The following is a 17,428-nucleotide window of genomic DNA, read 5'->3' on the forward strand; positions in this document are numbered from 1 at the left end:
CACAAAACGAATAGTAGCCATTGTGCCATGAAGCTGTCTTACTGGATAGCTCACTGTACATGCTAACGAGGTTTAATGACTGTTTGATGGGACCATAAAAGGAGACATAAATGCACCACTAGCTGCCGAAAAACAAAACCAAAAAAAACCCCACCAATGTCTGACACCCATAAGCAAGCTGCTTTTGCCACCTCGTAAAGTGAATGTCTAACTAGGTTTCAAGCCTCACTTTTCAGTGGGAAGTGATGTTCGCGTAAGCTAGAATTCCTCCAGCCAGCAGAAGACACAACAAGAATCCAAGGAACATCCTTGCCATGCCTCGCTCAAAAGGACTACAGCTCTGTCTCCTTCCCACTTCATTGACCTCCATATATTTTACTGAATCCATTAATTCACCAAATAATTATTAACAGAGTGCCTAAGGAGTACCAGGATTTATTCTAAATATGCAAAAAGATCTCTGTCCTCAGAGATCTAGAAGCGAGAAATGGGTAACAATGAGAAAAGTAAGTACAGTGCACAGGATGTCAGGGACATGAGCTGTGGGATACAGTTCCCAAAACACGACTCCAACCCCCCCAGATGGTGACTCACTTCCCATCAGGGGCTGTAATGTTTGTCTTCGCCTCCCAGCACCTGTATACATGCTAACCATATAACGCAATCTCAATTTTTTAGAAAATTGAGTAAGCAATTAAAGTTGTTGACCAATCATCTTAACAGTTTTCCAATTCCCTGTCTTAGAAGTGAGAAAACCGTAACTCAAAAAACACCTATGCACCCTAATGTTCACTGCTGCACTGTTTACAATAGTCAAGACGTGGAAGCAACCTAAGTGTCTATCAACAGAGGAACGGATAAAGAAGATGCACAATGGAATATTACTCAGCCATAAAAAGGAACAAAGTTGGATCGTTTGTAGAGACATGGGTGGGCCTAGAGTCTGTCATAGAGAGTGAATAAGTCAGAAAGAGAAACAACAAGTGTATATTGACACATATATGTAGAATGTAGAAAAATGGTATAGATGAATTTATTTGCAAAGCAAACATAGAGACACAGATGGAGAGGACAAACTTATGGATACCAAGTGAGGAAGAGGGATGGGAGGAATTGGCAGACTGGGACCGACATATACACACTACTGACACTATGTATAAAATACGTAGCTAATGAGAACCTACTGCATAGTTCAGACAACTCTACACAGTGCTCTGTGGTGACCCAAACGGGGAAGAAAAGCAGAAAAGAGGGGATGTATGTACACGCCCAGCTGATTCATTATGCTGTGGAGCAGAAAATAACACAACACTGTAAGGCAATTATACCTCAATAAAAGTTATTAAAAAAAAAAAAAAAAGACGAATGAGGAAAGTTACTGGCCAGGTCCTGCTCTATATGAACAGAAGAGGAGGAAAAAATCCTAGAAGATCTTGAAAGAGTTCATTTATTTTGAAAACTCATGTATTCCTCTGAACACAGAGAAACAAACAATAGGATATGTTACCTAAGAGAGTATTCATTTTAAGCCAGAGATTCTCAACCTGGAGACCCCAGGTTCAAGAATGCATGTGGATCTCCTGAAATTTTTAGCATAGCTGTGAGGAGAGGGGGGAGTTGTGTGTGTTTTTCTGGGGACGAGGGTGGAACAGACTGACAACACATGTTTTCCCTGAGTTACAGGAAAAGGAATCTGAGTGAGGAATCCAAGGAGAGGAACAAAGGCAGCAAAACATGGTCTACAACACGGCCGATACTCATTGGCATCTGGATTAAATGTTGCTTCCTTAAACCAGTGGAATAACAGAAAACTAGGTAAGCTTCAGATTTATGGAACTCTGCCAAAGACACAAACTCCAGGAGGACTTCTCAGAACCAGGCTTACCATCATGAGAATAAAATTATTACATAAAAAACTAAGAGGACAGGTGTACCTCACATGGAAATAAGCCCCCAATAGGAATTACCCTAAGGAAAGGGGAAAAAGGCACTTTTACCTTTTCATGGTTTTCAATTAAAATTTCCACAACAATGTTCTGAAACTTCAAATCCATGATGGCAGCAACAGTTTCTTCCTGTGGCCTCATGAGAGTTGGTCCAAACACCACTCCTAAATTTGCCACGGTCATGAGGTTCTGCTTGGAGTGATTTGAAACACTAATAAGATGAAAGGGGGTAGAAAGGTCTCTGGTTAAAAGAAGGGGCAGTAACTGTGGGATGTCTGCAACTCTGTCTTTCCCTACAGAGAAGAAGTCAGACTCAACTGTCCTCAGTGTCTGCCCCTGTAATAGTCACACGTGGCGAGGCACCACATGTGGGGACCCTGCCTAGCTTCCCACATCCTTCCTTGCCTTTGATGCTCTGTTTAACCACAGCATCTTTCTTATAATTCTATGTCTGTGCTAAGCTTGTGTCCCTGAAGGCCTTCATTTACTGTTTCTTCCTTTCTACCGAGAACATCCCCTCTTTCCCCTGGTCATTACACACCTGTTTCCAAAGACTCCCAGCCCACCTGGCACCTTTGTAAGAAGCATCATCACGAGCACAGAGCTTGGTCAGAACACCCATACTCCATTATGCAGCGAACAACCTGGGCAACTGTTCTCAGCAGCCCTGCCACCTAATTCAAGCCTCAACTCAAAGGTCTTAGCCTTGAAAAGACCCTCCATCACAACTCTTTATAGTCCCAGACCCAATACATATTCTTTATCCCTCACTCTTACTTAGCCTTTTTACCACTTACCACCTGACATGATTTTTATTTGCAGTTTGTTCATTATCTTTTCCCTCTTAGAAAGAAGGTACTTCACAAAGACAGGGACTTTATCTTGTTCAACTATGTGTTCAACTAACACCTTAGAAGGCACTCAGAAAATACTGGCAGGCCAAATGAATGAATGGCTCTACCGCAGTAGGAGCCCTGGAACCACACAATATTTTCTCACCTCCAGTTTCTTTTGCGTGTATGTGAAATACAGGTTATAAAACACAGTGTTCCTCAGCTTCCTCTCACCTCTAAAATTCTACAATTATAGTGACCTAGGAGTCATTTACATATGAAGAAAGAGCTAATTTCCCTACTGAATTATTAGATTTTGCTTACTTTGTAAAGAAGGAGTGAAAAAAAAATGGAATGGATTGAATGAAATAACTACCTATTACTGGATTAAACAAACTCCAAGGATATATCCATGCAGACTCAGAATTAGGTAGGTGTGAAACCAAGTTAAATTTGCTAACAGGCTTATAATCACATGGCCAGAATCAGTGTATAGGGAAATGTTTAAGATTCTCTTTTCTTACTTCTAATCAAACCCTGAGTTGCTGGCAGGGAAGTTAAGCAAATAATTATACGACTTCATGAAAGCATCACATTTCATCAGTCTTGTCCAAAACACACACAGCGAGGCAAGCGTCCAGCCCGCTCTTGCAGGCGTGGTCCCTGGTATTGTGTCCGCAGCCCCAGTTCAAAGTGTTACAGACCCAACACCACCACACGGCACCCAAAGCAAAATAAAACAAGTTAGGAAGAAAGAGAGGCTTACTTAGTTAAGTGTTTCACCAAAATATCCAACATTTCTTTATTTTTTTCTGGCAGTTTGTGTACCAAGAAATGGATAGCATTAACACGAGATTCCGGGCTGCCGCTTTCTTTAAAAAAAAAAACAAGAAAAAAAAAAAGTTAGCAGAGAATTCAGAATGAAATATAGTCCTGAAAACAAACAATTGCAACAGCTCATCCATTAAATCTTTAAGCACAGAATTTACACATATTTTGCCACCATTCAAAGGAAAAGAAAATCCATCTTTCTCCCTATTATGAATCTTCGATGCCTCCCCTATGAAGTAATTTCAGTGCAGTGGCAAATAATGCCTTTCCCTCTGCTGGTATTTAAAACAGAAAGGGACCACGGCTTCTCCCTCTGGCACGCTGCACCTCAAGTCCGCCCCTCACTTACCTGTTGACTCCAGTCATGGGTCACCACCCCACAACGGAATGCAAATAAAATCTCACCAAGTGGTTTCTTTACATTTATGCATTAAATTATACCCCCAAAAATGATATGCTGAAATTCTAACTCCCGGTATCACAGAATGTGAATGTTTTCAAATGCACCATCTTGTTTTCATCAGGTGTGGTAAGACACACAGACATGAAAACTGTCCTGAAGGAAGAAGCTGATCCTCACAGATCCCTAGAAATAAGAGGAATGGCATGGCAGGCAGGGCCACGCGGTGAAGCGCCAGGTCAGGAGGTGAAGAATGAGGGCAAGATGCTTTACTGTGCTATCTTTCTGAAGAAAAGGCAAGGCAGGGTAAGCAGGCTTAGGATTTGTTGGTGTAAATATTTCAACAGGCTCAGGGATATAAAGACTGTTCCTGACTATTGGTGCCTGGCCCTGGGGTGACTAAGGCAGGAGAATGTTGGCCTGGAATGTTAGAACCTGAAAGATGGGGTCAGGGAGGGAACGAGGGCTCTGGATTGGTTAGTTCACACATGGAAAGGGTGCTCAGGTTAAATATCTCTAGGAATTGGTTAGCCCTGGAAAAGACAGTCTCCCCAGGGTCACTCAGGCCCCAGATGTCAAAACATTAGGATCACAAGATGAGCCTGACACAGTGCTTATTTAGAACAGGTCACTGAAGATGTCATTAGTTAAGATGAGACAACAGTGGAGAAATGCCGTACTGCCCACCAGGCTCCTCTGTCCATGGAATTTTCCAGGCAAGAATACTGGAGCAGGTTGCCATCTCCTTCTCCAAGGGATCTTCCCAACCCAGGATTGAACCCAGGTCTCTTGTGTCTCCTGCATTAGCAGGCAGGTTCTTTACCAGCTGAGCCACCAGGGAAGGCCCAAATCCAATATGACTGATGTAACAAAGGCAGAGGGGGAAGATGACCACCATGAAGGCAGACACAGGAGAGACTATCATGTGTCAATGGAGTGATGAAGCTACAAGCCAAGGGTCACCAAGAATTGCCAGGAAACGTCAGAAGGTGGAGGAGGCAAGGAAGGACCCTACCCTGGAGTCTTCCAAGGGAGCAAGCCCTGCTGACAGCTTGATTTGAGACCTCACCTCTTGAACTGTAAGAAGAATAAACTTTTCCTGTTTTAAGCCATTCGGTTTGCGGTTCTTTGTCATAGCAGCTTAAGGGAACAAATATAGCCCCTTAATCCCTTAGACCTTGGTCTTATCATCCATGGCTCTTATGAACAATATGCCCAAACTCCTTTTATTGTGTTGATGGAAAATTAATGGAACCCATCAAAAAAGAATGCTTGATATTGAAAATTATGCTTGAGTTTTCAGAGGTGTCAAAGAAGTGACTGATGAGAATGAGCTGGTCAGTTTACCACCTCAGGAAGGAAGGTCGCAAACTGCTGTGGAAGTTCACAGAGAGCTGGCAGGGAGGCTCAGGAAGGCTTCACATAAGGGAGAGCACTGAAGCAGGGGCTTGAAAAACAGGAAAGGTTTCAGGGACAGGCGGAACCGAGAGGTGAGGCGCACATTCTGGATTCGGCAGACAGTGTGAGAAGGCGCACAGCCTACTCACAGAGGGCAGCTCAAACTGATAGAAAGGTGGTCGGAACTAAACTTTGGTCTGTAAAGACCAATATTACTCATCCAGAAGAGCAAAACAATGCCATCTGCAGTGCCACGGACGGGCCTAGAGATCGTCACCCTGAGTGAAGTCAGACAAATATCACGTATTGCTTATATGCAGAATCTTTTTTAAAAGCGGTACAAATGAACTTATTTACAAAACAACAATTGAGTGACAGATGTAGAAAACAAATGTGTAGTTATCAAGGGTAACAGGGGGAGGATAAATTGGAGACTGGGATTGACATAGACACACTATACACAAACCAGTTAACTAATAAGAACCTACTCTGTAGCACAGGGAACTCTACTCAATACTGTGTAACGGCCCATATGGGTGAGAACCTAATGAAGAGCACACACATATATATACACGTGTGTGTGTGTGTGTGTATGTGTGTGTGTGTGTGTGTGTGTGTAACTGATTCACTTTGCTGTATACAGGCAACTAACACATCACTGTGAATAAACTACACTCTAATAAAAATTCTTTAAAAGAGAACCGTCTTTACTGATGGCTTCTAAATCAGTCACTGAAAGTAAAGCAAGAAAGAATATGAGCAGAGCGGAAGATACACCTGAAATTTTTGGAGGATGAATTTGAATGGGGAAAAGAACAGATTAAGAGGGAAATGCTATGTGGGCAGGAGGCAGTGAAGCAGGAAGGGGCAGGCAGATGGGGAAAGCGGTTGTGTTAGTCACTCAGCTGTGTCCAGCTCTTTGTGACCCCATGGACTGTAACCCACCAGGCTCCTCTGTCCATGGGATTCTCCAGGCAAGAATACTGGAGTGGGTTGCCATTTCCTTCTCCAGGGGATCTTCCTGACCTAAGGGTTGAACCTGGGTCCCCCACATCAGAGGCAGATTCTTTACAATCTGAACCACCAGGGAAGTCTGGAAAGGGGTTGAACTACAAATGAGAAAATAGAGCAAAGAAGTGTAGTCTGCAGTCAGACAGTAGATTCACTGCTCCCAACTGACAGCAAAGTGTCCTTAAGCAAGTTACCTAAGCTCCCGAGGCCTCAGTTTCCTCACCTGCAAAATGAAGTGAACAGCACTATCTCAGAAGGCCACTGTGAGATTCAGTGAGGTGACCAATGTCAAGCGCTGAGCCCCAGTGGCTGGCATAGAGAGGCACTCAAACTCTTAGCAAACACTGCTTATGTCATTTGTGTTCCTGTTGCGGTCTGTGTTCCTCTAATGTGAGAGCTATTACAGAAGAGACAGAATTCACAGGATCTAGCCGGGGCTCAGCTGTGGGTCCAAGGAAGAGGCAGAGATGATGACGTTTCTCAGCTGGGTTATCTGGTGGTACAGTCAGTTCTACGGACAGACAGGAACCCAGGAGGCAAAGCATGTTTGAGGAGGAAGACAATGGCGGGTGATGGAGAAAGTGACATTCAAGGGCTGGCACTCTAACAGGTATCTGTAAAGGGGAAGATGCTGGAGAGCTGAAGACTAGCCACACTCTGCAAAGGGTGTGACCTCTGGCACGTGGCCAACGCTGCCCAACCACTCCAGAGGCCAACAAAGGACACAGTGGGGAAAGAGCCCCAAAGACGAACAGGGGAGAGGCCGACAGGGAGCCAAGTAAAACATAGCAGGAGTAAGAGACGAGAAGACCAGGGAGGTGCAGGGTCATCAGACAGTCTCAAGAGAAGAAATCTGCGAAGACTGGGTAGCTCGTACCATCGTACCGTCGGGAGTTAAGGAGAGACTAGGTCATCGAAACACAAAGGAGGAGTCCCAGATATGGCAAAATCTACCTAACAAAAGTAGGAGGTTAAAGAGTGAGGTGCTGAAGGGGACAGGGAGGGTGGGGATTCAACCAACTCTTCAAACTAGGAGAGGATTTCCCTGATGGTCCAGTGGTTAAGACCTTGCCTTTCCACTGCAGGGGGCATGAGATTGATCAGATTGATCCATGGTTGGAGAAGTGCCGTATGCCAAAAGGCTCAGCCAAAAAGGAAAAAAAGGCAGGGGTAGGGGGGTGATGGAAGAAAGGACAAAGAAGGGAAAAGAAAAGCAAAGCCGATTAAGAAAGGGAATTTGGTAATTTTTTTAACTTTTTAATAATTGGCATGTAACATTATATTAGTTTCAGGTGTACAACATCAGAATTCAATATTTGGATACACTGCAAAATGAAAAATGACCACCATAACAAGTTAACATCTGTCACCACATATAGTTACAAATTTCTTCCTCGTGATGAGAACTTTTAAGATCTACTCTCTTACAACTTTCAAACATACAATACAGTGTTATCACCTATAGTCATCAAGCTGTACATTACATCCTCATGACTCATTTATCTTACAATTGGAAGTCTGTACCTTTTATCCTCTTCACCCATTTTGCCCACCCCATTGCCTCCCACCTCTGTCAACTACGCATCTGATCTCAGTGTCTATGAACTTGAAGGTTTTTTCTTTGTTTGTTTTTAAGTTCACAAATAAGTGAGATCATGCAGTATTTGTCTTTCTTTGTTTGACTTAGGGAATATGTTTTTTCAAAATAATAGTTTCACCTTCTTATCACTGTAAAAAAAAAAGTCTGTTCTGCCAAAATTTTAGAAAACAGATAAAGTAAAAATTCAGTACAAAAAAAAAAAAAATTACTAAAAATCTGAATTACATATAGTTAAGAAAGAATGCAATCAGACTACATAGAACTCCTACAATCAGAAGAGAGAGACGATCCAAAAGAAAAATGGGAAAATATAGAGCAAAAATATATGAAAGAGGACAGTTAAATGACCCATAAGTGAAAGTGAAGTCGCTCAGTTGTGTCCGACTCTTTGCGACCCCATGGACTGTAGCCTACCAGGCTCCTCCCTCCATGGGATTCTCCAGGCAAGAGTACTGGAGTGGGTTGCCATTTCCTTCTCCAGAGGATCTTCCCAACTCAGGGATCGAACCAGGGTCTCCCACATTTCAGGCAGATGCTTTAACCTCTGAGCCACCAGGGAAGCCCTAAATGACCCATACATGTATGGAAAAAGCACTAAACCTCATTAGTTATCAGGAAAATAGAAATAAAAACCACAATAAAAACTCCTATACACCTATCAGGATGGCTTTAGGTGAATAATAAGCTTTGACAAGGACATGAAGCAGTTGGAACTGTCGTGCATTAACTAGGTGGGAATAATTAAATGGTACAACCAATTTGGAGGATGGTTAGGCAAAATCCCCTGATGCTGAACACATATTCCCATGACCCCAAAATGCCATAGGACCATTCACTAAAGGACACACAGGGGAAGGTTCTTGGCAACAGCACTTTGGATAATAGTCCAAAATGGAAGCAACTCAAGTATGCATCAAGACTAGAACAGGTGGATGATGGCATATTCACACAATGGAGCAGAGAGTAAATGATGTACTGATTCCCTCCACAGGAATACATCTCATTAGATGAACTGAAGAAAGCCAGGCACGTTAGTATATCCTGCATGATTCCATTTACAGAAAGGTCAAATGCAGCAACCCTCACCCACGATGTCAGAAGTTAGTAGCATGGGCGAAGGCGGGATAGTAACCGGGGGTGGTTGTTTCACCTCAGTGGTGAAAGCGCTGAGTCCTAACCACTGGCCAACCAGGGAATTCCTCGAGTTCAATTTCTTGACCTGAGGGCTAGCTGCATGGCTATCTCCACTTTACTGAATATCATTAACTGCACACTTATAATTTGTGCACATTTCTATTATGTTTCAAAGAAAAGTTCAAGTCACTCATAAAACTTATCTCACCCTAAGATAAAATCATAATTTTTAAAATTCTTTTTCAGATCCTTTTTCATATTAGGTCATTACAAGATGCTGAGTATAGTTCTCTGTGCCATACAGTAGGTCCTTGTTGTTAATCTATTTTATATATAGTAGTGTGTATACAGGCTTCCCTGGTCGCTCAGTGGGAAAGAACCCTCCCGCCAATGCAGGAGACTCGGGATCTATCCCTCGGGTCAGGAATATCCCCTGGAGAAGGAAATGGCAACACACTCCTGTATTTTTGCCTGGAGAATTCCGTGGACAGAGGAGCCTGGCGGGCTACATTCCATGGGGTCACAAAAGAGTCACAGACAACTTACTGACTAAACAACAACAAGTATGCATATGTTACTCCCAAGATCCTAGTTATTCCCTCCTTACCCCTTTTCCCCTTGGCTAACCATAAATTTGTTTTCTATATCTGTGAGTCTATTTCTATTTTGTAAATAAATTCATTTGTATCAGTTTTTTTTTTTTTTTAGATTCCACATAGAAGCGATATCATATGGTATTTGTCTTTCTCTGTCTGATTTACTTCACTTAGTACGATAATCTCTAGGTTCATCCATGTTACTACTAATGTCATTATTTCATTCTTTTTATGGCTAATATTCCATTGTGTGTGTATACACACAAATCACATTTTTATCCATTCATCTCTTGATGAACATTTAGGCTGCTTCCATGTCCTGGCTACAGTAAATAATACTGCTATGAACACTGGCGTACATACACGTTTCTGAGTTAGAGTTTTCACCTTTTCCAGCTATGTGCCCAAGAGTGGGATTGCAGGATCAGAGGTAACTAGTTTTAGATGTTTTTAGGTCCTGCCATACTGTTCTTCACAGTGGCTGTCAGTAACTTTTAAATGTAATCCTTTCAGAGTTTTCCTCCTTTTTTTTGTGATGAGATATTCAAATATTCTGTTTCATTTAATATATAATGGACATCTCTCAGTCATTCAATGGACTGCACACCATTAATTTTATGAATATTTAGGTTGCTTCCAATGTTTGTAAAGTTGAGTTTGAGCCACTTGACACTTTCAGTAGTACTGTTTGAGAGGGAGGAATGAGCTTTTACAACACGGGACATGTTGATAAAGCAAGAAGGAAAAAAGGCTAAGAAATGAAAAAGCACATGATAAAGGAGAACACAATTAATCAAATACTATTAAATAATAAAAGACTCTTAGATACAGACTACATTAGTCATCGAAAGTAAAAGTACAACTATCTAAAGAGGTGATAAATTATAATCAAGTTTTTAATGTGGAGTTAAAACCAAGATAACACCTTACTAAATCAAAGCTGGAAGGAAATGAAAGCAATAAAAATATAATAGCATTTTTCAATTCACAGCTTTGATTTTAAAAATGAAATTAAAGCAGGGACTCTGAAAAACAGTCAAAAATTCCCAGGGAAAAAAAGGAAAATTGCCTGCAATAAGAACTTCATACTTTCAAAAACTAAAAATTTCTGAAAACTTTGCACTAAAACACTACTTGTAATTCATGTGTGTATCTTGTCAATAATCACCTTCTTCAAAGAAAACCTAATTTTAATACTTTTGATTTATCACTTATTCACAAATACAAGATAGGAAAACAGTTTTCCTGCCTTCTAAGAATAAGGTTCTTCATTTCTAAAAATACTATAATCAGTTTTGAAAAGCAGAATCAAAACCTTCCATGTCCTTTCCTGAGTCCCTCTCCCACCAGCTCACACCCATCTCATTTGAAATCACACACACATTTTTTCCTGAGTCTGATTTTCCTTCTTCCAAAAATAAGATTTTGTGGATACAAAGTTTTAAAGTGTAACTACTTTTTCTCTGTTTTGTTCCACTTTGATATTAATCAAAGCTTTATATTAATGGGCATTTTCATGCGGCTACAACATAATAATAACTCAGGTACTCAAAAGGAGTTTTCTAAGATAAACTGTCCTTAGCTGCTTATGCCATGTGCATTTCATTATATTTTAACTAACATAAACTGACAAAGAATGCAAGACATAACTTTTTAAAAAATCTAAGATACTGAATTCATCATGACACCAAATTCCTGCCATTTGCCAGGGACAGGAGTTTACTGTAACAGCAAAAGCATTTTAAATTGTGAAACTACAAATCGGCATCTACAACACTTAATGTCAATCTGCTTACGTTGCTGTGCCAACTAATGGAGACTGAAAAAGATACGAACGTAGCTTACTGGAGCTTATCAAAGATACACAGACAGATAAACTTAAATTCAATATTTAAATGTCATAAGTCAATAGCACTGTAATTTTAGGAAACCATTAGCAGTAACCATTCAAGTACTTTCCACGGGACAAAGGACTTTAATTAAGACATCAAGGAATCCAGTTCTTCTGGGAGAGACTCTATCTACCAGATATTGAATACATCAGGCTCAGATAGCTTGATGTCATTAGGCATCAATTTCTTCAATTTCCAGATGTCTGAGTCCCTCTTCACCAAGACAACACAACTTTGTCGTGTTTCCCCTACAAGAAACAAGGATAGAACAATCCAGCTAGGCAAACACTAGTGCCTTTCCTGTAATAGTTTTCTTTTCATTACAAATGACTAGAGAACTTTGTGATTTATGATTTTGCTTCCCAGGTAACTTCACTACAGGAAGAACACATACTGAACTGAACAATACGTACTAAAGAAGACAAGTATTCTGATTTGGGAAACAGAAAGTTTTAGAGTGATGCCGTGTTAGGCATCCAGGCTTCAGTTTTCATTCTCAAACTAAGTTTAGCATCAGTACAACCCTGAAGCCTGGGTCCAATTCTTACCAACATGATCTATCTAAGACTGTGAGCCTGAAAGGCTGAGACACACAGTGAGGACACAACATTCTCAAAGGTAATACACCCCATGTGCAGTACCAGATCCAGGTGAATGCCTACCAGTCTGCCCCAGCTGGGCAAGCTTCTAATTCCAGCAGGACCAAGCAAACTGTTTCCACCTTACAAATTCCTGTAAGATGGATTATATTCTCTCACAAGATGGATGGTATGAAATAGTAAGAAATATACATATATTGTTCTCTGTGCCTAGTTCCTGATGCTGAGCTCCTAAAACCCTTGTCTTTGTGGGGTGTTCTGAGAGTCTTATGTTCTAATATTTCTAGTTCCTGACACAGAACTCCTAGGAGCTCTGCTATTTCCTGAGTGATAAGAACATCTAACAGCAAGCTCCCAAGTCCCTCTGAATCTGGGGGTGATCAGAATGTCTTTTGTTTTAATGAGGTGACTTTTGGTGGGCTTCTAGATGGTGGGTAGTCACCAGAAAGAAGCTTGAATTTTCAGGTCCATCCACAATTCTCTGGAGAGGGCCAAGAAATGGAATTAATAATCCATCATGCCTACAGGATGAAGCCTTCATAAAAAGTCCCTCTAGCACAGGGTATGGGAGACGGCAATGGCAACCCACTCCACTACTCTTGCCTAGAAAATCCCATGGACGGAGGAGCCTGGTAGGCTGCAATCCATGGGGTCGCAAAGAGTTGGACATGACTGAAGCAACTTAGCAGCAACAGCACAGGGTATAGAGAGCTTCCAAGTGAATGAACATATCTAAACTGCAGGAGGGTGGCACATCCCAGCTTCATGAGTCTAACACTCCTACACTCAGGAGACATCTGGACTTTGCCCTATGAACCTGACCATGTATCTGCATCCTTCATCATATCCTTTATTAATGCATTACCATAAGCTGGTAAATAAATGGACACTTGCATTTCCACGAGTTCTATGAACCACTCTAACAAATTCTCATGTCCAAGACAGGTTATGAGAAAGTGAACTTGTGGCCGGTCAGTCAAAAGTACCAGGAATAACCTGGGACTTGAGACGGGCATCTTAATTGGAAGGCAGTCTTGTAGGACCAAGTCCTTAACTTGTGGGATCAGAGGTCAACTCCAGGCAGACAGAATCAGAACTGAATCCAACTGCAGGCTGCTCAGCTGGCATCACAGAACAGGTTGGTATGGGGGGAAACCCACACATTTGGTGACCAGAAGCGAAGTATTGTGTGTGTGCAGGAGACACACAGGAGTGATTTTCCTACACAGATGGTTTCCAGTTTCTTTAGCAATTTTAAGTTAACTCCATCAGCTGAAACGATTTATTGGATACTCTTAATTTTACTAAGAAAAAAAAATTTTTTTTAATTTCTTGATGCATTCAACATGGATCAGTAGGTTTTTGCTTTTTTTCCCCAAGAATGAAGAAGAAGAAAAATTCTTTTCTGTGATGACGACAAAAAGAGAAACTTTCTATTTGTATCATATACTCCAGAAATGAACTCACAGGTTCTCAACAGACCTCTACAGGAAAGAAACTGACAAGGAAAAAAATGAAGGGAAGGATTTTTCTGGCGTCCAGTGGTTAGGACTTTGAGCTTCCACAGCAGAGGGTACGGGTTTGATTACTGGTCAGGAACTGAGAGCCTGCTGTGTGGGATCCCCACAAAGTCTGGAAGCAAAAAATAAGGTACTGGTCTAGAAGGTGATGCTACCTTTTGTACTTACACAATATCTTCTTCCACATTGTTAAAGGACAGTCTCAACAACTCTTGAAACTCACCTCCTAGGACTTAGCAACCACTTGTGAGCTCCTACTCTACATCTGGTAAAAATACATTGATGTTAGAATTTCAAACATACTGGCTTCAGTTACAAGGCGTGATAATGATACTAACTTATGGTAACTGAAACCTTTATTCCATAATCACTTTATCTTTCTCCAATTCTCAAAGGATTTTAGATTAAAACTGGCACTCTTCTGCTTTTTCCAGTCTCGGAGGCAAACAACATGAAACAATTGTCCTCCAACGAGAGTTTAATTTCTCTTTCCCTGGGTTGCCAGAAATGCCACAGGGAAGAATTCAAAACAACTAAGCATTTGCTTGAGTTTTTGCCAAGAAAACTTTCCCCCACTTCCTTGATCATACTGATTCCCTTTTTTAAAAAAATCCTCTTCCATGTGAAAACAAAAGTGAATAGAACCATATTTTTGCCTTTTGCAAACGCCTGTTTTATATGCAGAATCTAACTGGGCTGACCCATTACTTCTTTCTGCGACCCCCCAGGAACCTTCATGCTGGCTGGAGCAGGGACCTCACAAGGAGATAACATTTAAAGCAATGTTTGGGCAGCAGTAACATAGGACCCAAAGGGATTGCTCTAAGGTTTTCAACAGATTAAACTATGGAATACATCCAAGGGAAAAAAATAAACGGAAATGAAAATACAATTACAGCTACCGTCAGTGCACCTGTGAAAACCAATACTGCAGGTTTAAGCCAATAGAACTGGGGTTTTGAATTTTAAATAAAGATCTCTATAACCCGGCAAGTTACTTAACATATCCCAACCTTCCTTTCCTTAACTATTAAATACCTAACACCAGAATATTTAGGAGGACTATGATGATTAAACACCATGTGTCAAATATAAAAACTGAGTGTATATAACAGAGTATAATTGAGTATATAATAGAAAGAAAACAAGAAATGAGTATGACTCACAAAAAATGTAATCACAAATTAAAATTCTACCAACTGTAAGCCTTTTTCATTTAACGTTTTATCACATAGAATTCACTCTCTACCAAATATTGTGTGGGATTCTGGCATGAGCTCACAATATTCCTTCTGCTTGCAGTTTCCATCTAAATATCCTTCTATGTGAAGTCATTTCCAACCTGCTAATCTCTCCAAATCTGCTAATCTCCCCAACCTTCTGCAAGTTAAATATGTCTGTGTTCCCATCACATTGTGCTCATGACATTATTATACATATTATGGTATAGGGAGACCTGTGAACCCCAATATTTGCTACAGCATTCACTCCTGGGGGCAGAAATCCTTTCACAGCTCAATATATTCATTATCTACTAGGGACCAGAGCACAGTAGGCAATAAATAAAGATCTATGAATGTATGAATGCATATATCAATTATTCCTTTTTTCATCTTCTAAAAGGGGGGAAAATGTCAAACACCTCCTAAAGTGATTTCCATTTTTAATACAGATTATAACAAATAAAAATAAATCTCTCATTTTAGTGGAAATGAGATTTAGTGGAAATTTAAATGGAAATTAAATTAGTGAGATTTAAATCAAAATTCAGTTTCCATTTAGTGGAAATTTTAGTATATACACAGTTAACCACAGAACTGTTTCTATCACGTCGCCACAATACTTACTGGCTGGAACAATGAAATCTCCATGTAACTCATAGGTCATCAGCGGCTCTGGAAGACTCCTACATGGAAAAGAGAACTCAGAATTACCAAAAACAAACAGGTCACCTCTCTTTGCACTTTTTATAAAAGGATATTCAATATGTCATGCATTTCTTTATGTTCAAAACTCCCCAAGAAATACTTTTACATATCAAAAAAGATACATCATTCAAATGGATTCCTTTATTAAGTGTTATCTGCACCAGGCATTATCAAAAGCTTAAGCAGTCACAAATTCCTATCAGATCTAAGCATTTCACATTTAATCTTGGAAAGTACCTTTACAAACATCTGATTTCATATATAAAACTTCCTTCCACAGACTTACTTATTTAAAGTCAAACATTTTATCCAACCAAATAGATAATACTGAAAATCACCCCTAGGGTATTAATTGAAGATGCCACAAAAAATATATGGAAAAGATTAAACAAACTTCAAGAAATCAAGCCCCCTCCTCTTATATCTCTTATAAAAATATAATACTCAACTTTGATATAGGCCTATGAAACAATAAAGATATAAAATAAAATTGATGATAACTTAAAAAAAATCATTTTAATTTTCTACAAAGCAGATTATATAAATAGTAGATTTCATTCTGTGGTCAACAGAATGTTAGTTCAATCAACATTTATATGTATCTTAAATTTTAAAAGACCAGATCCTCAAACTCTATAAACACTTAAAGAACACAAAGATGAGCTTTCAATCTGCATCCCCTTTCTGGAGGGCAACATGGAAACATAAAAGACAAAAACTTCTTAAAACATTTAGAATCAAGATTGCCAGGAGAAATATCAATAACCTCAGATATGCAGATAACACCACCCTTATGGCAGAAAGTGAAGAAGAACTAAAGAGCCTCTTGATGAAAGTGAAAGAGGAGAGTGCAAAAGTTGGCTTAAAGCTCAACATTCAGAAAACTAAGATCATGGCATCTGGTCCCATCACTTCATGGGAAATAGATGGGGAAACAGTGGAAACAGTGGCTGACTTTATTTTTCTGGGCTCCAAAATCACTGCAGATGGTGACTGCAGCCATGAAATTAAAAGACGCTTACTCCTTGGAAGGAAAGTGATGACCAACCTAGACAGCATATTAAAAAGCAGAGACATTACTTTGCCTACAAAGGTCTGTCTAGTCAAGGCTATGGTTTTTCCAGTGGTCATGTATGGATGTGAGAGTTGGACTGTAAAGAAAGCTGAGCACTGAAGAACTGATGCTTTTGAACTGTGGTGTTGGAGAAGACTCTTGAGAGTCCCTTGGACTGCAAGGAGATCCAACCAGTCCATTCTGAAGGAGATCAGTCCTGGGTGTTCATTGGAAGGACTGATGCTGAAGCTGAAACTCCAGTACTTTGGCCACCTCATGCGAAGAGTTGACTCATTGGAAAAGACCCTAATGCTGGGAGGGACTGGGGGCAGGAGGAGAAGGGGATGACAGAGGATGAGATGACTGGATGGCATCACCAACTTGATGGACATGAGTTTGAGTAAACTCCGGGAGTTGATGATGGACAGGGAAGCCTGGCATGCTGCGATTCATGGGGTTGCAAAGAGTCAGATATGACTGAGCGACTGAACTGAACTGAATGTAAAAAAAATAGCCACTCTGGAAAGAAGCTTGTCAGTTTCCCCAAAAATTAAATATATACCTATCATAAGACCCAGGCACTATACTCCTAGGATTCACCCAAGAGAAATGAAAGCCTCAGTGCTCAGCTGTGTCTGATTCTTTGTGACCCCATGGACTGTAGCCTGCCAGGCTCCTCTGTGCCT

At 40.6% G+C, this 17,428-nt stretch overlaps 1 protein-coding gene across 2 annotated transcripts in view; it reads right to left on the reverse strand.

The window, feature by feature from the left end:
- Nucleotides 1-17,428, reverse strand: part of ARHGAP10 (Rho GTPase activating protein 10) — a 358,134-nt gene that overhangs the window by 109,724 nt on the left and 230,982 nt on the right. For both annotated transcript variants that reach the window (XM_043484882.1, XM_043484888.1), the window contains exons 16-18: nucleotides 15,608-15,666; nucleotides 3,546-3,651; nucleotides 1,998-2,157 (exon numbers count right to left, since the gene is read on the reverse strand). In XM_043484882.1, the coding sequence (XP_043340817.1) occupies nucleotides 1,998-2,157; nucleotides 3,546-3,651; nucleotides 15,608-15,666 (325 nt within the window). The remainder of the gene's footprint in view (nucleotides 1-1,997; nucleotides 2,158-3,545; nucleotides 3,652-15,607; nucleotides 15,667-17,428) is intronic.

The sequence above is a fragment of the Cervus canadensis genome, chromosome 1 (assembly GCF_019320065.1).
Source record: "Cervus canadensis isolate Bull #8, Minnesota chromosome 1, ASM1932006v1, whole genome shotgun sequence".
In the NCBI taxonomy this organism is placed as follows: Eukaryota; Metazoa; Chordata; class Mammalia; order Artiodactyla; family Cervidae; genus Cervus; species Cervus canadensis.